At 38.3% G+C, this 21,658-nt stretch overlaps 1 protein-coding gene across 4 annotated transcripts in view; it reads left to right on the top strand.

The window, feature by feature from the left end:
• DAAM1 (dishevelled associated activator of morphogenesis 1) overlaps positions 1–21,658 on the top strand; it is a 194,007-nt gene that overhangs the window by 132,639 nt on the left and 39,710 nt on the right. For all 4 annotated transcript variants that reach the window (XM_032245948.1, XM_032245945.1, XM_032245947.1 and 1 more), the window contains 12 exons: positions 4,494–4,565; positions 9,998–10,092; positions 12,376–12,709; positions 13,332–13,442; positions 13,558–13,661; positions 14,887–14,953; positions 15,181–15,298; positions 15,728–15,866; positions 16,147–16,205; positions 19,432–19,619; positions 20,141–20,440; positions 20,750–20,857. In XM_032245948.1, coding sequence (XP_032101839.1) covers positions 4,494–4,565; positions 9,998–10,092; positions 12,376–12,709; positions 13,332–13,442; positions 13,558–13,661; positions 14,887–14,953; positions 15,181–15,298; positions 15,728–15,866; positions 16,147–16,205; positions 19,432–19,619; positions 20,141–20,440; positions 20,750–20,857 — 1,695 coding nt within the window. The remainder of the gene's footprint in view (positions 1–4,493; positions 4,566–9,997; positions 10,093–12,375; positions 12,710–13,331; positions 13,443–13,557; positions 13,662–14,886; positions 14,954–15,180; positions 15,299–15,727; positions 15,867–16,146; positions 16,206–19,431; positions 19,620–20,140; positions 20,441–20,749; positions 20,858–21,658) is intronic.

Raw genomic sequence — 21,658 nt, 5'->3', positions numbered from 1 at the left:
GTAACAGCACACATAGAGATTTATGGCTTTAGCTGACCAAATGAATGTTGCCTCAGCCTGTGATTTGTGGTCTAGTGAACAACCGCAGAGCATGTCCTTAACAGTTGATTGACCTTTTGCATAGCTTATTTTGGGACTTACCAAGAGCATCTTAAATTGGAAAACAACAACAACGACAACAACAAAAACTCCACGAATACTTATGTATTATTATTTGTTTGGGAAATGATCCTATTAAGAAAGTGGTGTCCTGTGCTAATTTCAGAAGAAGTTATTCTTCCTTAAAGACTTAATTTTCTAACTGTAGTTTGAGTCCTACTTACATCAACAGAAGACTTCAGCTGCTACCAAGAAATTGTCACACAAATTTCTAAATATATGAGCGTAGAAATTTACCAAATTTTAGCATGCTTTGGGTTCACAAATTTTGTCCCAAATCAGAGTTTCTCTCTGCATAAACAGCTGATACTGAGGTTATGGTGAGTTTTAAAAATAGAAATCCAGTAAGAGAAGACTATTAGTAGAGAAATGTTTTAAATCATTTGCTGTGGGAGGTGGAGGGCTGCCCTAGGAGTAGAGGACAGAGACATTCCAGATGCCGAAGGGTCTTGATGCATTCCATGTCATCCTGAGCACCAGAAAAAGCAAAGCTCTTATTCTAACAATGCATAGTGCTTTAGAACTTACTTCTATTTTAAATGTAAAAATAGCATATGTTCTTGGTAAAATAAAAATTTGCATTGTATAGAAGTTTGTAAGTTAAAAAAAAAAAAACAAAAAAACCTTCCCTTCTGCTATCCAAAAGTAGCCATTGTTAAATTTTATTTATATTTCTGGCAATGTTTTTGTGTAGTACATACATATTTTTCCCTACAGATGGGAAAGATGATACTCTGAAGCATTCTGTCCCCAACAATATATTTGCTTGTTTTTTCTTTATTGTATGTGAGATAGGATCTTGCTATGTCACCCTGGCTGGTGAAGTTCTAGGCTCAAGCAATCCTCCCGCCTCAGCCTCCTGAGTAGCTAGGGCTACAGGCATGTGTCAACAAGCCTGGCTAATTGTTTGTTTTTTTTTTTTGGGGGGGGGGGTGGATCTTGCTATGTTCTCCAGGCTGATCTTGAACTCCTGGCCTCAAGGGATCCTCCCACCTTGGTTTCCCAAAGTGCCAGGATTACAGGTGTGAGCCACTGCACCCAGCCCCTCTCTATAGATTTGCTCCCCTTTGGTATACTCTGTTAATTCAAACAGCACTGTAGTGGAAAATTTTCATGATTATATATCTGTGCAAGTGTGAACATGTAATTATAGGCTAAATTCCTGAACGTAAACTTACAGGATCAAAGGCTATATGGATTTTAAATGTGAACAGTTACTACCAAAATTTACTTCCAAATTGGTTGCTGTGATGTTTACAGTCCCAGTTACAAGGACACTGAATGGCCGTAACCGGAGACTCTGAAACAGTATCATTATCATCAGAGCTAGCATTTATTGAGCATGTTTTGTGTGTACTCTTCCCAGTGCTTGCTTTATTTGTATTAACTTTTTAAGTTCTCACAAATATGCTATGAGGTGGGAGGCACCTATTTCAGATAAGGAAACTAAAACTGAGTCACAAAGAGGTTACTTAAGAGCAACATAGCTAGTGAGTGACTTAGGATTCAAGTGCTGCTGGTGGTGAGAGAAGTGGATCACAGTCATCTTGGAGGTGATAGAGATGATAGTGGGGTCCTCTGTGAGCGAGAGAACTAAGAAACAATGCAAAATTCATTCTTATAGGCAAAGTGATGTTGAGAAAAATAAATGCATCCTTGTACATTTAAAGAGGATGGGAAAGGATCTCTTAGAATTTTTTCCTAGCCACTGACCAGAAATTTGGAATGAAAAATGTGCTATTTGGAAATGAGGTGAAACTAGAAAGACAGTATATTTCTTTATCTTTTAAAAGATTTGGATATTTAAAAAAAAAAAGTCATTGCTCTTGAAGGTACTTTGTACTGTACAAGTCCTCTTTTCTAGCAAAAGGCTCTCCCATCCACAGAATTTGGGATAATGGGAACAAAGTATACAATCTAGAAAACAGATTGAAACAGTAATCAGTGCAAGCTGAGAGCAAAGGCAAAGTATCAAGGTGAATTGCATCCAGCAGGAAATCTTGTCCGTGGATATTCTCTTATAGGTGTCTATCAACCTCCTAAGGAAACAGGAAGAGTTGGATTACAGAAATAAAATTAGTGTTCAGATCCCCCCAGTATCCTCCGGCCAGAGAACAATTGCCTTCATCTCCTTCTGGCTTATGCTTCTACAGAGCTACAGACCCTTAGCAGCCTCACAAAGTAGGAGGAGAGAGTTTTGGTTCAGAGGTGGGAGTTTCACATGCTCCTGCAGCACACATATGCATGCAGGAACCAGTATTGTGCAGGGGAAACTGGAGATGCATTGCCCAAATGAAGAACTCTGAGGATCACCCCCCAGTGATAGCAGTTAGTATATTTACAAGAAAGTTTCACATACTTTTGCTTGTTTGGTTTTCTCAGAGCAGATGCATGTGAAATAAAAATGAAGCTTTCTTTCCCTTATTTTGAGGACAGTATCTACATGTGCTGTTAATCTATTTGCATTATTAAAACATTTCCTAACTGTAAAGATTTCTCTCTGTGTACCAATCTTCAGTTTTAAGAATGATCTCTGTTCTGTAACTGTTAAATATTAAACTTACAACAGACAGGCTCTTGTAGACCTCAGTTAAGGGCCTTGATTTTGTTTTAGTTTTGGAAATTTGCCCTACTTTGGGGGGATGGAGAGATCTGGCACCTTTTACTTTGTTTTATAGGTTCAAATACCATTGAATATCACTGTGAGTTTTGGCTTGTTAAATACATTGGTGAGAGTGAGGTTTTGCTAATTTGGATACTCCCTTTTAAGAGTTAAGAAGGGTTTAGCATTTATACTACTACTCTAGCTATTTTATTAACATGTTAAATTATAATCAAGGCCTGTTTCTAAAGACTCATCAGATTTCCTAAAAGTTTTGAAACTATGGGAGTGTAATCCAGTCCAACTTCAAAGCCTCTGCTGTAGCCATAGTCCCCATCATCTGGCTTATTCAATCTCCAGATGAAATTCACACAACTGCCTGGGTTGAGATATCACTTACTGCCAGCTTTTAAGGCACTGTAAGCAATAGTTACTTTACCCCCTTGTTGTGACTACTTAAAAAAATCATTTTGAAATTATGTTTCTTTTAATCCACCTGTAGACCTGTCTGGAAAGGTTTGCTAACAGAAAGTCGTTTTTTTTTTTTTTTTTTCTTTTAGGTATAATATAGGACTGAAATTAAATGCCCCACCTTGAAACCACTCTCTTGAGGGTTGGGATTCTGACATCAGGATATAGAGCTCTACTGAAAGAGTCGTTAAAACATAATAGTTAGTCACTACTTCATTATAAGACAGCAGCTGCGTGTACATGGCACAGCATCTTCTCCACTGGGTTGGGATATTGATTGTATTCAGGTGCTCTTTGAATGTGAAGTTAAAGAACCAAAATTTTCCTTTTTAGGTCTGTTTGATCACACGGGTAACTCACAGCCACATAGATGTGTAAACATGCGTTAGACATTCCTTACCACAGTGCCATCTTCTGCTGGGCTCAGTGCTCAGGTGGAGCAGAGGCCACAGCCAACTGCTAACTGCTTTTTTTTTCTTTTGAGATTTGACTTGAGGTTGACACAGATCTCCCATCCACAGAAGCCCAGTGTGGGGGGCTTAGGGACTGGCTCCAGGTCACCCTGCTCTATAAGAGGCAAGGCTGGCTGAGACAGTTTAGGAGTGGGTGCCTGAATTTGTTGGATTTCAGTTCTTTTCCACTCGGTTCTTTTCTATCAAAACTACTGAGCTGTTACAGCATGAGGGCTGTGCCTGGGACTAACGTCAGTTCATTCTACTACCTTCCATTCAGTGTCAGGCTTCAGTCTTCTGCCTCTTCATATGAAGCAGCACTTAATTTTTGCCACATCAACTGAAACCCTTCTTCAAGTTTTTATTGTTTGCTGGAGTGTGAATATACTAACTGAAAAAGTCTGGTAAATAACTGGCTGAATCTTAATGTTTACCTTTAAGGCAAGTTTCCTTCTCATGGATTCCATCCAGATGTGTAGTCTACCAGAACTGTCCAGTATAACATAGCCCCCTGAAGAAATAACAACTTTACGCCACTTAAATTCTTCTTGATCCACACTTCAGAAAATGTCCCCTTATCACACCTAACTCAGACTTCAGCACTCTCTGTGGAAATTGAGCTGCGAAGACCACCCTAGTCAAGTAGGCAGTCCGATAATTTAAAGCCAACATTTGAAAATAAATATGTCCTACCTTCATGTCTTCTAAAGGCTTGAATGTGTCATTGTCTGGGTGCTCTGGAAGTCTGATTGTTTCTGGGTGCTATGTGTGTATGTTGGGTGATATGTCACTTTTTTCCCCCTTTTTAGGAACAAGAAGAAAACAAGGGAGCTACAAGTTGGCCTGAATTCTACATTGATCAGCTCAATTCCATGGCTGCTGTAAGTAGACTTTTATGTTCTTTGACATGCTGTTTAAAATGCAAGCATAGTACAAAGTACACAGTTGCACAATAAATTCGATTGAGTATGACCTATCAAATGTCATTACCTTTCCATCCTAAACATTCAATGCTGAAGAAAGGAAAGGGGGTAGGAGGGGTACTTGGCAAAGTGATTTTTCCAGTATGTTTTAAATAAAATCAGCACACACTAAAATATAATTGAGTTTAATGTTGTAAGTGGAAATGTAGTCTGAAATCTGGCTTGTGCTCAACTTTAACTTGCAATTGCTCTTACCAGTCACTCAGAGCTTTGTTATGGCAGCACTATTTTAAAAGTTAATACCATTTTTAATAATATGATTAAGTGATTTCTTTAGTATATTCCTCCCATTCTCTTTCTTCCTGAGAACTTGGTTATTCCCTGGCTGCTTGATTTTACAGTGGACCAAGTGCTCTTTTACTCATATAATAGGTCAGGAATTCATGAAGTAAGTGGTTTAATGAAAAGGCATCATAATAATATTGCTGAGATGTCCTTGGAAAATCTTTAGTACGTGGATTTTGGGTTCAGTAATTGCTTAAAATATATTCTCAATGTCCAAAATATGAATCCTGATTGCATGGATGTCTATGATGTCAGCATTGCCAGCAGCTTGAGGGGCACCTATTCATCACAGCTAAAATTCACAGCAGAAAATAAGTCATCAATCTTTGAGCCTCCATAGCTTAAATCTCATTATGGTTGATAAGAATTGGAGCTTGCCCGCAGTGGAATGCAGTCTTTCTCAGTGGGCACACTCATGATTTTAAGAGTCAATCTGTTATATTCAACTTGGTGTTTATAACATGCAAGTAGATGATAGCTTCTAGAATACTTTCTTCTACCTCCTTCCTGCCCTCTCTCTTTATGGAGAATAAATTTCTTATCACTCAAACATTTTAAATGGTCTCATAACATTTTCCTCCTGCTGGAATAGTTAAAAACTGATTAGAATATGTGAGTCATTCACACGTTTACCAACTTTTAGAGGTCTTAACTTTTAGTAACTTCCTCTTTTAGCTTTTATTCTTAGAAGATGCTTCTTTTGCTGTCATACAATGAATAATAAACAGCCTGGTTATTATGAACAGGGCTGTATAAATTATAGAAGAAACTATGTAAGTTTTTTCCCAAGGATTTCTAGTCTAAAAGCATAGCAGAAATGAACAGAAAATAACCACCAAATCCTCCTTCTTCAAAGCATCTCACACAATGCCAAAGATGAGAAAAGAGTGATCTCAGCATTTGTATGACTATGGTAACAGAGCATAAGATTTGTGATGACCACCAGGGATTTTCTGTACATCTGCCTAAGCAATAATAATTTGGAGCCATTTATATTTCCTGCATGGAAAGGCGATTTTCTAAATTCTTGGTCCTGGCTATTAGGAAAAAAAGAATTGTTTCTCCTTCTAATTAAATCTGCATTGTTTGATATCTAACAAGAGAAGTTGCTTATTTGTTAATGAATTCTTTTCTGTAAATGGAGAAATACTAAGTACTATATGGATTTTTCCTTTCTTCAAGTATAGGACAGTTAGATTAATTTGTCCTTTAGCGACATAATCCCTGCCTTGTCTGGAGTAGACCTGGTTCATTTGTGTCCTACAGGGCTGGTGATGTGCCAACATGTGGGTGGCCCTTCTCTAGGAGCCTCCTCTCTCCTCCATCCAGCTCCTTGGACAATTCTTTGCCACATTCTTGAGTGATCTACGTTTTAACTACTGTGCGTTTGGATCCTAATCCAAAATCCTTCCCAAGAGCACCACAAGTCTATTAAATTGTCAGTGACTTTGCTGTTCTTTTTGTGTCAAACACCTAAGAAAGCTTTCTAATGTTCCTTTTAGGACTGAGGCAGCATCTTTCCAGGGTCAAAGGTAAAAGGTATTAATAGTCCATGAATTAATAAGGCCTCGAAAATCCTGCATACTTCAGGGAGTAAAGAGATCTGATGAGACCAGAAACCCTGTGCTGGGTTTTCTGTTTTTCTCAACAGTGTGACTGCCACCACCTTCTTGCATAGTTCTGGCTAATCCCTCTGATGTCCATACTGGAGAATTCTTGATAACACACAGCAGAAATCCTGAGATACTGTCTCTGGGCAGTAGAAAGGTACACAAGTCCTCCAAATCCTTTCATGGCCCAGCAGCTAGACTCTTTGGTTCTCTGCTTAGGGCATTCTTGAAGGGGTGTTTTTCCACATTGTCATCACCCATTGTCTGTAGAATCAGCAGCAACTACTGCTTTGGAGTGTGCCTCACATGACAGGCAGGATAACAGGTGCTTTACATGTTTGAGGTCCCACCAGCATCCTATGCTGTACGTGCTATTTATAGATAAGGAGTCTGAAACTCCAGAAAGGTTACCTTGTTTAAGGTTATCTAATTAGGAGGTGGCCATCTAATTGGGAATTTAAACCCATCAGTCTGAGCCCAAAGACTCCTTTCCAATTTGCCTCTCACTAACTCAGTTTTTGAAATCCTATGGCATGTGAATGAGGCCTGGCTATCCCACCTTCTCCCCACCCCCAGGCCTAGCAAGACTGACTTTTCTGAGATGGAACAGGCATCTGTTTTCTTTAATGCCTCAAGAGTCTGATAAACAGTCCAGGTTGAGAACTGCAGCACTTACTAGTCTGTGAAGCCAGCCTTTTGTGGAACAAGTTCAGTTACTTTATGTAAGCCTCATTACAAGAATGCTTTGTTCTTTAAAGGACCCCTGAGTGATCTGTTGGCTTTTAAAGGGTGAAAAATAGTATAATAAAAGAGTGCAGCCTAACAGGTTCGAGAAGGACCTGGGCTTTCTTTATATGTGGCTTCTCCATGCATTCTTAAGGAGGAAGACTTCAAGGTGAAGTTCAGTAAGCCTAGTAGGCTGGCTTATTGATTTCCCACCAAAGAAATGATTCAATCAGGAGCTAAGTTCCAGACTCCCAGCAGGAATGATTTCTGGGCCACATTTGTCCATATCTGTCAGACCCGTGTGTTCCAATGTATACCTCAGCAGCTTTAACAGAAAGATCCTCTGCAAGGATGTACTTTGTCCTTGCCTGCTTCTCATGTGAGCAGGTATTGAGTAAGGACATAGAGCATTCAACGAAGCTTCCACAAAGCCTGTACATACTAGATATTTGGCATATTAGTCATATTCAGAAATGTAGGCATCTCCCTTATCTACTAAAAGTTGCAAATTAAACCTTCTTCCCAAATGTGAGGCTTGAAAGCTTGAAACGTCTTATAAATTATTTTGTTTTGAAAAGTCACATTTAGAACAAGTTCAGCTATATGTCCTCAGTTACGTCAACCCAATAAATATAATCTCAGACCCAAGCCTAAATATATCACACATAGAAAATGTTGTAGTCTCTTCTGTTTTGAGGGAAAGGTTATATGTTCCTTATACAGTATTGGGAAAGGAAGTTCCAATTTAATTTTCTTTGACATTTCATAAATCTCCCAACTCTAGTATGGAGAGACTTAATATAGTCTGCTGCTATTCAAATGTTCCACCCTCTTCAAAATTTCTAAAAGGCTAAATACATGCATTTTTATTTGTACCTGCAGCTCACAATAAAATGTATAGTCTTTAATTTGGGGATAGTTTTGTGTCATTAAGCTTAGGAACAAGGAATGATATTCATAAAAGGCTTGATTCTGAGCTACAGATTCCAAGTGATTGCATAAGAGTCCGAACGAGTTCAGCTGTGTCATTGGAGATTAAACATTCTTGGCTGGATTTGTGTGAATTTTCCAGGGGATGGGTCTCAGGGAGCTTTGGGGAATTCATTGGCTGTTTCTGCACACAGCTTCCTTCCTCGTCATCCCCTGGTGACAGCTGTCCAGGAGCATCACCAGCAAGAGGACAACTTTAGCAGAAACAATAACAGTCTTGGTTTTTATTTCAGTTGCCGTAAATGATACTGATGTATTATATTTATTTTGCTTTGAGCTTTACCCTTCTCATTATGAAATCATATTTAGGCTTTAGTTAACATTTAGTTACTTAATGCTGATACTATTGATTGTCACTCTTGATGATTTATGGTCCTGAAAGAAAAGCCGTGACTGGATCATTGAGACCCATGGATATGAGTCAGGCTCTTCTTTTTCAATACAGTTACCCCAATCTATTTCCTAGCCAAGTATTTCTGTCAGAATCTGTAATAGGTAAAAAGATTGAAACTAGACAACATGTGTTCCGAATAGGATGAAGAACAGGGACTGGGAGCTCCATGGTGGACGTTCCTGGAGTCATAAGATTGGTGGTACTTTAGTACAGACAGATGATCACAGAGTGAAAGTGAATGGAGTCATCAGATTGGGGGTACTTTAGTACAACCAGGTGATCACTGAGTGAAAGGGAATGGAAAAGACTAGACACCTTACTGGCATTCACAATTTTATAATAATTGCAATCTTACATAGAACCTTGCTCTCGCGGCATCAGCATTGCCTAGAAATGTGTCAGGAATGCAATATCTCAAACCTCACCCCAAACCAGGCTCAAACCAGACATACCAGGCTCCACATTTTAAGACTATCCTCAGGTGATTTTCAAATCCACATTAAAGTTTGAGAAGGACTGCTCTAGCAGATCCCTGCATAGAAACACGCATGCACACACACACACACACACACACACACACACACACACACACACACACTGATTTCTAGAAGTTAGACTCACACTCTGATTTCTAAATGATGGTGAATCATTTCTAGAAGTCAAGCCTTTACTCTAAAGGAATTGCCTATCCTAGTAATAGCTCCAATTTAATTGTTCTTCTTAAAAAATGATTTGATGTAACAAAATTCCTTTGATCTTGATTACACTTTTTGGCTGAGGAATAGGAATGGTAGTGTGGGAGGACTGCTGCCCACCTCCTTTTTGATAGTGTGATAATTGCTCAGACTCTGGGACTTGAGATTTGCAGAACTTGAAATTGTGACCTTGCATCCTATATGTCATACATCTCCAATCTTTTGAACCCACCAAATTGGGTGTTCCCTGAAAGTGTTACAGCTTGCCATTCTTGAATTAGGATCAATATGAATAATTTTTCATATTTCACTATATTACTCAGATGTAATTGCCAGAATGTTGTATTCAACTACAGGTTCAATCTTATTTCTATCAAATACAAATAGTAATATCTACATCAAAGTGTAATTGTAGAATAGTTATACAAACATTTGGGCAACATAGTCTCTACTAAGATTTCTAAACTTTTCCTTAAAGCTTTATTTAGAATTTGAACGACCTAGCTTACTTGATTATAGATTTATTATTTATATTTAAAGTGATAGTAACAAAGAATCTTAGGTTTGTCTTGTTTGTACTGTAATTAAAAAATAGAATTTGAAGAAGTGACTTCTGTTTTCTTTGCACAGAGAAAATCTCTGCTGGCTTTAGAGAAGGAAGAAGAAGAAGAGAGAAGTAAAACTATAGAGAGTTTGAAGACAGCACTGAGGACAAAACCAATGAGGTAATTTTCCCTGGTTAGCATGGTTTTTTTCCTCTCCTTTTTCCCTCCTTTTTTCTGCAATAGTCAAACCTTCTAGTAAGTCTTAAGTTAAAACCATGAGTAAACCATGAGTAATATACTTTAATCATTAACGTTTAATAAAATTATTTTCTTCTGTTAAAAGGTATACAGGCAGCCACTAGGATGGCTAAAATAAAAAAGACAGAGACTTTAACAATGGCAAATTAGTAGGCAGGAATGTAGAAAAATTGGAACCCTCATTCATTGCTGCTAGGAATGTAAAATGGTGAAGCCACTTTGGAAAGGCTTTTAACAGTTTCTCAGAATTTTAAATACAGTGTTGCCATATGACTCAGTAATTCTACTCCTAAGAATATAGCCAAGGGAAATGAAGACATGTCCCCCAAAAACATGTATGCAAATGTTCATATCATTATTCATAATGGCCAAGAAGTGGAAACCACCATATATCCATCAGCCAATGAAATGATAAATTAAATGTTATATATCCACAAAATGGAATATAATTTGGCTACAAAAAAAGGAATGGAGTGCTGATACATGTTACAACATGAAATAACCTTGAAATATGCTAAGTGGAAGAAGCCAGTAACAAAGGAGACCACATACTGTATGATTCTATTTATATGAAATGCCCAGAATAGGCCAATCCATAGAAACAGAAAGTAGATTAGTGGTTGCCAGGAGCTGAGGAAGTGGGGAAAATGTTCTCTTTGGGTGATTAAACTGTTCTAAAATTAGATAGTGTTGATGGTCACACAGCTCTGTGAATATACTAAAAACTACTGAATTGTACAATTTAAAAGGGTGAATTTTATGGCATGTGAATTATTTCTCAATACAACTAATTTTTTTAAGATAGGTAGACTTTCTGGCAATAGTGATTCATTTCCTCTCTGATAATCGGCTTCTCTGGTGTGCCTCCTGCACTTTCATTTTCCTTTAATGCCTGTAGGATTTGGTGACGTGTTGAGGTTCTTACATGTACATTTCATGAGCACAGGTGCTATGAATGAAGCCAACTGGTTTAATGAGCTTGGCTATAGCTGGGTCATGTGGTTGGGTGAAAAGCCTAGAATATAAAGATTCCCTTTCTTTATTTGACTATAAAATGAAAACTTAGAAAAGTCTGATTCATGAAAAATGTTGTGTAGTTATATGACTGAGATCTAGACTATCCTGTCAGCGTTTCTGTCAGTGTGTTCTGTATTCTCAGATGTTAATCAATATCCAAGGCTAAGTAACTTTGGAAAATTTATCACATAAACAGGTTATGTTACTTCTGAGCTTTTCAGTGGCTTTAATATATACATATGTATTGTGAGTTATTCTCATTGATTAACTTAACATTAAGTGTAAGAAATATTAATAAAGTTAATATACAACATAAGTATTGCTTTATTATTCTATTCCATGTACATGGAATAATGAGATTCCATGTAGCATGTCATACAAGAGAATAGTTTTTTAATAAAATTTTTGGGATATAGATTATCATTTGTTTGTCAAGCAAATATTTTGGAATGTAAGGAAGCTCTTGACTTTCATTAATAGGGCGTTTAGGTCAGCGATCAGCACTTACAAGTGCCTCAGCAGTCAACATAAAAGCGCATGGCCGGACATTGTCACTCACTATCCCAGCTACTTGGGAGGCTGAGACAGGAGGTTTGCTTGAGGCCAGGAGTTCAAGACCAGTATGGGCAAAATAGCAAGTCTCTGTCTCTAAAGAAAATTAAAAAGAAAAAATTGACTGAGAATGGTGGCATGTACCTGTAGTCCCAGCTACTTGGGAGGCTGGGGTGGAAGGATCACCTGAACTCAGGAGTTCGAGGCTGCAGTGAGCTATGACAGAGAAAGACCTTGTCTCTCTTAAAAACAAAATGGGGGGTGGGTTGGGGTATTGAAACTGTATGCTAAGTAACCCAGGATCTGCAAATGATTTTAACCTAAGACAAGATATGTATTCTGAGTATTCTCTTGCTTTTTTATGAGCATGTGATCTGTTGGTTCTTTGTACTTGTTGAGATGTGTTTATCACAAATGGAGGTTTTTGTTTGTTTTTTTTTTTTTTTTCTCCACACTTTTGGTTAGACCTGACCATTGGGTCTGTGCCAAGGAAGAAGCAGAGCATTAAAAAGACTTCATCGGTGTTAAGACTTCAGGAACGAAATCTTATTTTCCCCCACCCTCAGGATTTTTCTATTAGGGGCTATTATAAAACCCCAAAGGGACTTAAGTGTGGTGTACTTCTCTTCACGACAGGTTTGTAACCAGATTCATCGACTTGGATGGCCTGTCATGTATCCTCAACTTTCTAAAGACCATGGACTATGAGACCTCAGAGTCTCGAATACATACTTCTCTCATTGGCTGCATAAAGGCGCTAATGAACAACTCTCAAGGCCGGGCTCATGTCCTGGCCCATTCTGAGAGTATTAATGTAATTGCTCAGAGTCTGAGCACAGAGAACATTAAGACAAAGGTGGCCGTGCTGGAAATCTTGGGCGCCGTGTGCCTGGTTCCTGGGGGCCACAAGAAGGTTCTGCAGGCCATGCTGCACTACCAGAAATATGCCAGTGAAAGGACCCGCTTTCAGGTGGGTGCTCCCTCGGCCTTCTTCACTCACCCCTTCTTTAAAGTCTGCTCAAACACGTGCTTTTCCTGTCCCTGAAGGGGGAACATTACTTGAGAACATTACATTTCCCCCTGTGGTGATTACTCACAGTGTGACTTCAAATATTCCCTCCTTCTTAGATTTAAGAACTAGAGAATAGAGTATATTTTCCATAGTTGATCAACCTGGAGCTTTAAATTTGCAGAACTTGAAATTGTGGCCTTGTATCCTACATGTCATACAGCTCACATCTTTTGAACCCACCAAATTGGGTGTTCCCTGAAAATATTACAGCTTGCCATTCTTGAATTAGGATCAATATGAATAATTTTTCATATTTCAGTATATTACTCAGATGTAAAAAGCAAGCAGACGTAATGAACCAAAGGCTTTTGTATACATGTACGTATGATGTAAGAATTTTGAAATTAGAGTTTTTAGGACTATTTTTAAGAGGGGAAAAGGGTGGCTTTCTATGGGTCAGTATAATCCTGACTAAACAAGAGATTTGAAAAGTTAACTTTTGAGTCTAAAAAAATTCATAAAATGAGCATAGGGTTAGTAATGTTTCAGTCCTTTCTTTTTATATTTATATTTTTGATAGACGTTAATTAACGACTTGGATAAAAGCACTGGGCGGTATCGAGATGAAGTGAGTCTCAAGACTGCAATCATGTCCTTCATTAACGCGGTGCTCAGCCAAGGAGCAGGAGTGGTAAGAACCTTCCACTATAAATTAAAAATCTATTAGTAAAGAATAATTTATAAAAAGTGATTATTATTTAGTCTAAAAACCACAAATATGTATTTTATTGCCCTTTTACTTTCAGGAGAGTTTGGACTTCAGACTTCATCTTCGCTATGAATTTCTGATGTTAGGAATTCAACCCGTAATAGATAAATTAAGGGAACATGAAAATTCAACATTAGATAGGTAAGTCAGACTGTTTTGATGTGAGAAAGTTTCTGTGTTTTCCATCTATAATGCAATGCCTCATCAAGTGCTGGCCTGTGGTTACTTGTGCCCTGTCTGTAATGTAAAGAGCTTGTACCAGAATGTTAGTTCAGCTAATGATATTTTTATAGTAAGACTTCGTTGATGAGGGAAGCAGCACATTATGTAGAAAACGTAATGTGGGTTTTGGCGTTAGACCTGAATTCATATCTTATCCTAGTCCTGCCTCGTATGTCCTGTGTATCCTGGTGAAGTTACTCCATTTTTCCGAATTTTGCTATTTTTATACCTGTAAAAAAATAAGCGCTGGTGGTGATGATGATAATGACAGTTATTTTCCAGAAGTATTGTAAAAATTGACTAAAAAACCTTTGGAATCACTTAGCCCCTTTGATAGGCATTCTATGAATGTTAATTTCCACTGCTGGTTCATTTGCTCGTTTGCAATCATTTTACTATCTCTAAGCTATCCCTACTTGATTTCAGAGCTTTTCTCTACCACTGTTCTCTTCTCCTCTATATTCATATACTCCAGCATGCTCTTCGCCTTGATAGTCTGTGAACATATCAAAAACACTGTTGCATCAGGGCCTTTGCACTTGCTATTTCCTCAGCTTCAAAAGATCTTTCCCAGATGTCCAAATTGTTTGTTCTCTAGTTTCCTGGAGAGACACCTTATCTAACCACTGTGTGTACATTATTCACCTCATCTGTCACCATTTTCAATTTTTTTTTTTACCCTGATGTGTTTGTCTTCATAAAATGCATCCTGGGTGTATAGAATACATAGTAGGTGCTCAATAAATACATGACTGAATAAATGAATGGCATGATCATTTGTTTTGTGATCTTTAATTCAGCTGGAAGTTAAGTGTAGTTTTATGGGCATGTTTTCCTGTAAAGGGAATCCATGAATGGAATTTGGACTTGATTGTTTTTAGATTTCGTTTTAGTAATTGCCTACTATATGCTAGGCAGCCTAGACTTTTAAATTTTTCTCTTATTGTAATCTGTTTCACTCAGGTGATGTCTTTTTTCCTTAGAAAGAACATAGTTAAGTTGAAGCATTCAAATTTTGTTCCATTGTTTCTTTTTGAGATATCTCTGAAAAGTCAGGAAAAACCTTAGTATTCATGTCCTCAGTACTGTGCACCTGTGTTTGTAGGATGTTCTACTTAATAATATTTCTTTCATTATTTTTCAGGCATTTAGACTTTTTTGAAATGCTCCGAAATGAAGATGAACTAGAATTTGCCAAAAGATTTGAACTGGTATATATGCTTACAATTATTCTGGTTTGACTTATCAGTTCACATTATTTCTCTTTGTAATATGTGCTGTAGAGTTCACATGGACCAATGCAACCTAAAAGCAAAATTGAAGCTCTATTTTGTTATCTAAGTGGCAGGATTAGCTTCTGTTTGCTTTAAGTTTATTTTACACTGGGGGAATTGAAGAACTTAGATGTTTGATTTGATTTCTTTTTCCTGCAAAATAGGTTCACATAGACACAAAAAGTGCAACTCAGATGTTTGAGCTGACCAGGAAGAGGCTGACTCATAGTGAAGCTTACCCGCATTTCATGTCCATCCTGCACCACTGCCTCCAAATGCCTTGTAAGTGTGTTTGTGACTTACATGTGTGCTTCTGAATGTTTGGACATTGTCCGAAGGGTTCTGGCTCCTGAACAGTGCTGATTACATTCGGTGCACACCAGAGATTCCAAGCCTTTGTTTTATGCCAGCCCAGAATGTGTGTCTGTACAGCTTAAGGGGTGTTACAAAATTTTTTTAATGAATCAAAATTTTGATTTTAAAAATAAAAAATATGCCTTACAACCTGTTTAGAAAGGTATAGAAGGTCACTCTCAATCACATTAATGATCATTGCATGTCAAAATTCCATACACTATGGGAAGCATTGGTGCAGATGTTGTAAACATCTTTCTGGTTCTGTGGCTCTGAAGGGTGACCGCTATTGACAAATATTCGTCCTAGCTTAGAAACAACTTGAGCATTTTCTTTCACTGTTCTCTTCTTTTTTAGACAAGAGGAGTGGCAACACTGTTCAGTACTGGCTACTACTAGATAGAATTATACAGCAGATAGTTATCCAGAATGACAAAGGACAGGACCCTGACTCCACACCTTTGGAAAACTTTAATATTAAGAATGTCGTACGAATGTAAGTCTCTTCTTATTCTGCTGCCTGTGAGATAATGGTGACAATGTAAGATATTTATCCTATTTCAGAGTAACAACTGGGAGAGCTGAAATGTTCTAGGGGTCAAATATGAGTTACTATACACATGCACTATATCTAAGTAACATCTGGTTTTAAATGGATTTCAAGCATGCGCTGAGGATTTTCTCTGCAGTAGACTATTTTTGTACCTAGGGAGAATGCAGTTTGCAGTGGACCGTTTATATTTTTTGTAATAAATGCTCCTTGAACTCTTACACAGGTTGGTTAATGAAAATGAAGTTAAGCAGTGGAAAGAACAAGCGGAAAAAATGAGAAAAGGTAAATGATGAGGCCCTAACAAGAGAAGAGGCTATGCTTTTGTTTATTGGGTGACCTTGATTTCCATATATTTTGGAAATTTACATTGATGTTTCTTGTTGACTTTGGTTCAGGCAGCCTTTTCCATCTTTTAAGGGCATTTGCACTGGGTTTCTTAAATTGAGCTATTTTAGTTGTCATGCGGATTCTAAAGTATTTTTTCCTTTTATTATAATCACGTAAATGTTTTGAAAAGCTTATAGCATTTGCTGTTCGGTATTCATTAAATCAAATTTTCCTAACTACTAATAATCCAAAGCCTTCCCCTACTCCATAATGGCTCTTTAAAGCATACTGGGTTTTAAGAAATACAATAAGGCACATGAGGGATTATCCAAAATTTTAAAAGAGAAGAACAGGTCACTTGGTTTCAATAACCCAGCTTTCTCTCTGACCTTGACTTGGTACCAATTATTAAAAAAAAAAAAAGTCATTCAGAAAATCAGTGACCATTGCTGAGATATGTGTTATGAATCATTAGCTGACCAGCTATTAGTGTATATTTTGAATGTCTTTGATATTATCTCTCAGCATCAAATGATAGGAGAGACATTTATGTCCATCATTCTGCTAGCCATATGGAGAAATGTATATCATTTTCCTTCCTGTTTTAAAATATTAGCAAATTGAAGTTGGCCCCTTTGTGGAAACAATTGTACTGCGAGCCACTATGCTCTCACCATACTGGTTAACTGACTTCCTTTTCCTTGTCCAAGTTAATCACCCACAGCCAATGAAATTGAATAGCACTCACCCCAATATTTAATGTGCTGAAAAGCAGGTCCAAGAGATGCTTAAGCATTTCCTTTTCTCTCATCATGTTTCCCTTGAGCAGAAAAGCAGGGCCATAACTGATACCAGAAAATACCAAATGTGAACTAACTACTGTTATGTTACAAGTTCCTCATATGTATTCAGATTGCTCTCAAATAAGTGATATTGCACATGCATTTAAAAAAATAAATTTCAGAAACTGCTACAAAAATAGAAACATTGACTAAAAATCAGGGTAAAGAGATTAAACCAAAGAGAAAAATGGTCAATGAGTGGATATTTTAGGAATACACTCTAGAATATGGACACTCAAGTGTGCAAGTTGAGGAGAGCACTTAGGATGTAAGCTTTCATTCATTCATTCATTCATTCATTCATTGATTCATTCAGTGAATAATGCCTGTTGAATGCCTGTATGTCAGGCACTGTGCTGAGTTCTGGGTCTGAGTCTCAACTCTCCCCCTCACTCACTGTGTGGATGGGCTAAGTCATCTCCTCTCTTCTCCCCTAGTCTCCACCTTTGCAACCTGAGAATTAAGCCTAACTCACAGCGTGGTTGTGAAGATTAAATGACACATCAAATATAAGAACGTTAGCGTAGTGTAAGGCACATGCTACTTGCACAACAAATGATAGCCACTGTTGCAGGATTCAGGTGGCTGAGATGATGCAAAAGAAAATCTCCAATGTCAGTGGGAGGAACAGGTTATTTTGATGTTTTAAGGTGTAGTTATGGGTAGAGGCTAAAAGAAGAAAGGTTATAGTTAAATGTTAATTTTTTTTTTCTGGAAGCTTCAGGTGACAAAATTGTATTAAAGAGGGCACATAGTAGTCCAATGATAAAAGGCAATAAGGAGACAGAAGTTCTATGGACCTAAAAGGTAGAGAATATTTGGGGAGAATTCTCTTTAGGGCCGCACACCCAGGAAGTGCTCAATAAAAATCTTAGTAACTAGGTGGTAAACAGGTACCATTTGTAGGGAGAGTCCTTTAGGTTGGAGCTTCCAACCTGGCATATATCATGATCATCTAAGGATCATTTAAATACTGCACATTCCCAAGCCCTTTCGCCTACCTACAAAATAGACTTCTTGGAATAGTGTCTGGGAAGTCTTGAAATGTTAAAACTTCTCAGATAATTCTGAGGCACAGCCAACCCTGAGTGAGAGGAAGGCAAGTTTCTAGTCCTGAAATTGTAAAAGAAGAGTGAAATGGAGATAAAAGAAGGAAAATGGGATATAGTGAGGTCATTTTTAAAATTTATTTCTGGAGAAGTTAGGGAAGCAATCATAGAGTGGTAGAAGTGGATTGCTGGTTATTTTAATTCCAAGACTGGCAAAATCCAGGGATTTTAGTGGCTTGAACTCCTCCCTGTAAACTCTGATTTTGGGGAACTCAGGAGAGAGAAGGTCAGAGAGAAAACAAGAATTTAAAAGTGTTATCGAATTCAGAAATAGAGACTAGCTCTATTAGCATAGCTCTGCCCCAGTGGGTTATACCTCTAGTGGATTTATTGATATAAAAAGAATAGGAATTAGGGCCACGTATTTGAAATAAAAATCCACAGCCTAAACTTCGTTCGTTCTCTTTTCCAAAACTCATCACTCCTGTCAGCAAGCTTATATCCATTGGCAATGTGAATAAGCATTATGCTGAATTGGATGTGCTGTTTTATTATAGCAGGATTGAGGAAGTCAGTAAAACTACAGCTGAGAGTCAATATTTTTCTCCTCCGTATTACCATGATTCTAGCATTCTGCTGACACCACTCCCTTTAAGATGTTTAATACTGAGATGATAACATTTGCTTTCACATGTCTTAATAATTATTTACTGAAAGTATAAAATACATCAAGTAGCCTTCTGAGGGGAGAGGGGAGAAATGAGTCCCTCTTGGGACAAACCCTGGGTCTGGCAGCAGCTCTTCCTCACACATGAGACCTTCCCTTCCAGCCCTTCTGCTGGTGGAGGTGAGCTGGCAAACCTAACTCATAAAAGCTGAACTTCTCTTTGTCTCATTTCTAATTTGCGAAAAGAGGCCATTTGAATATTTATTTTTTCCTAGTATTGTTAAAGGACCATTTTCATGACAAGATTTGAATGAACTTTGGTACCATTCTCCTCCACCAGTAATCACTCAAACTTTTGTTTTACACTTAGAACTCTGAGTGTAGAGTCTCTTAAGTCTCTTACAGAACATAGTTAATAATGTTGTTCATCTGAAGCCCACTCCAAGCACAAACATCATTTAGCCCTTGAGTTGCTTCCTTTGATGGAGAAGAGGAATAATTTTTACCTAATAAAGATCCTCATAATCTCTGCCATCATCCTCAGTCAATCTTTTTTTTTTTAGAGAAAATGCTTCAGCTTTAAAGACTCTCCTATTTTCATGTACAATTGTTTTCATGTGTAGAGCACAATGAGCTACAACAGAAACTGGAAAAGAAAGAACGAGAATGTGATGCCAAGACTCAAGAGAAGGAAGAGATGATGCAGACCTTAAATAAAATGAAAGAGAAACTTGAAAAGGAGACTACTGAGCATAAGCAAGTCAAGCAGCAGGTGGCGGACCTCACAGCACAGCTCCATGAGCTCAGCAGGGTGAGGTCTTCCGCTTAGCTCACGGGCAGCTGCCAAGGCCTCACTGACCCTAGCGCCCTTCACCCTTAAGTAGACAACTTCATACTGGGGGAGCAAAATCTGAAATGGCTCATGATTAATCACAATTAAGAGACTCACTCCCTCTGCTGTCATGTAGGCAGCAGAGGTATTTGGGGGTGTGCATGTAAAAATATTGTACAAATCTAAGGGCAAAGGAAATTGTATTAGCTTCTTAAAGTGAAAACCGACCTCATGAAAACCAGACTTTCTGTGATGGTGCAAGAAGTGAGAAAGATGTGAATGCATCCCAGACAAGTACTTGGGTGTCAAATACAAAAGGTTGATGCATTGGAGTCCATGAAGGCCCAAAAAGTCCATTCAACTTTACCGATCCTTTAAACATTCTCAGAAGCATGAATTTCTCTATCATACACATTTTAGGGAAAGTTACAGACTCTCAAATCATTCAATGAATTTACTTCTTCCATTGATCTTTTCTTTTCCTATTTTTATCTTTTCAGAGGGCCGTCTGTGCTTCAATCCCAGGTGGACCCTCACCTGGAGCCCCAGGAGGTCCCTTTCCCTCCTCTGTACCTGGATCTCTCCTTCCTCCCCCACCGCCCCCACCTCCACCAGGTGGGATGCTTCCCCCTCCACCACCTCCCCTCCCTCCAGGTGGCCCTCCTCCTCCCCCAGGGCCTCCTCCCTTAGGGGGAATCATGCCACCTCCTGGTGCTCCAATGGGCTTGGCACTCAAGAAGAAAAACATTCCTCAGCCCACAAATGCCCTGAAATCCTTCAACTGGTCTAAACTGCCAGAGGTAAGCCATTTGCTCCAATTTTCCCTCTAATGGATAGCATTAGCAGCTCATTGTGTTGTCACTGAAAGGGAAAACAACCTTGGCTGTTAAATGATTTCATTTTCTAGTGTGGACTCAGGGTTCTCACTAGCTCAGATATTTAAGTGATAAAGCTTGTGAAATAAACGACACATTGTTTGAAACCCTGCTCACTTTGAGTGTCTGGTAGACTGAAAAATTTGGGATAGAAGCACTTTTTAAAGAATAACCGTGCCTGTTCTTTTTATGTATAACTGTAAACCATAGCACTTATTACATTGATGTTTCTAGAACAAACTGGAAGGAACAGTATGGACCGAAATTGATGATACAAAAGTCTTCAAGCTTCTAGATCTTGAAGACCTGGAAAGAACCTTCTCTGCCTATCAAAGACAGCAGGTAACAGCGTATGCCCTCCAGACACCAAAAAAGTAGAAAAATCATGTCTTATCCATGTATGATCCCTGGCCCATCAGCCATGGCCATGATGTGACAGGCACATATGAGTTCTTGGCTGTTGGATCTACCCTGATATGTTTCTGCAGAGCCCAGCTTGGTTGTGCATGTCCACGTCTGTGTCCAAGTGCCTGTCAGTTGTATGTGAACAGCTGAAGGTATATAAGCTCCTTGTTAGGGAGTTTAATATCTGGTGTATGTCTAAGACCTTGTCTCTGTTGGTATAGAGTTTTGTATGCTATCACTTGTATTTAGTCAAAACAGGTCACCAGGAGAAAATGTTAGTAGAAGAGTTAAATAACTTCAATTGTCAACCCACGGTGTTTATATCTAAAACTATTTTGGTTTATCTGAATTTTTTAAAAATACATATCAAATGGTTACCATTTGAAGCAGAATGCTTTGTGAAATGCATGGAATTTTTAGAAGTACGGAGGTTTTTTAATGACTCTAATTTGGCCAGTAGATGGAACTTAGGAGTTTTTACTATATGTCATGAACAGAAGTGTGGTTGTAAAGCCTGAGCAAGTGGGGAGATGGCTATGGTACAAATACGCCCAGAGAAGCTACTAAAAAGTGAGCAAAGCTTTTGTAATAGTGGCAAAACCATGTGATGTGGTGCCTGCTGGCTCTCCACATTGACAAGGCCAACTAGTCAGCATCACTGTTTGAGCCCCAGTCACATCTGTGTGGTACCTCTTGCTTTTCAAGAGGGCATCGTGGTCGAGCCTCTTAAAGTTAGAC

This window comes from Sapajus apella, unplaced genomic scaffold, assembly GCF_009761245.1.
Source record: "Sapajus apella isolate SASKATOON/1434 unplaced genomic scaffold, GSC_monkey_1.0 scaffold59, whole genome shotgun sequence".
NCBI lineage: Eukaryota > Metazoa > Chordata > Mammalia > Primates > Cebidae > Sapajus > Sapajus apella.
The sequence above is the reverse complement of the archived record's forward strand: the minus strand, read 5'-3'. Positions and strand labels throughout refer to the sequence as shown.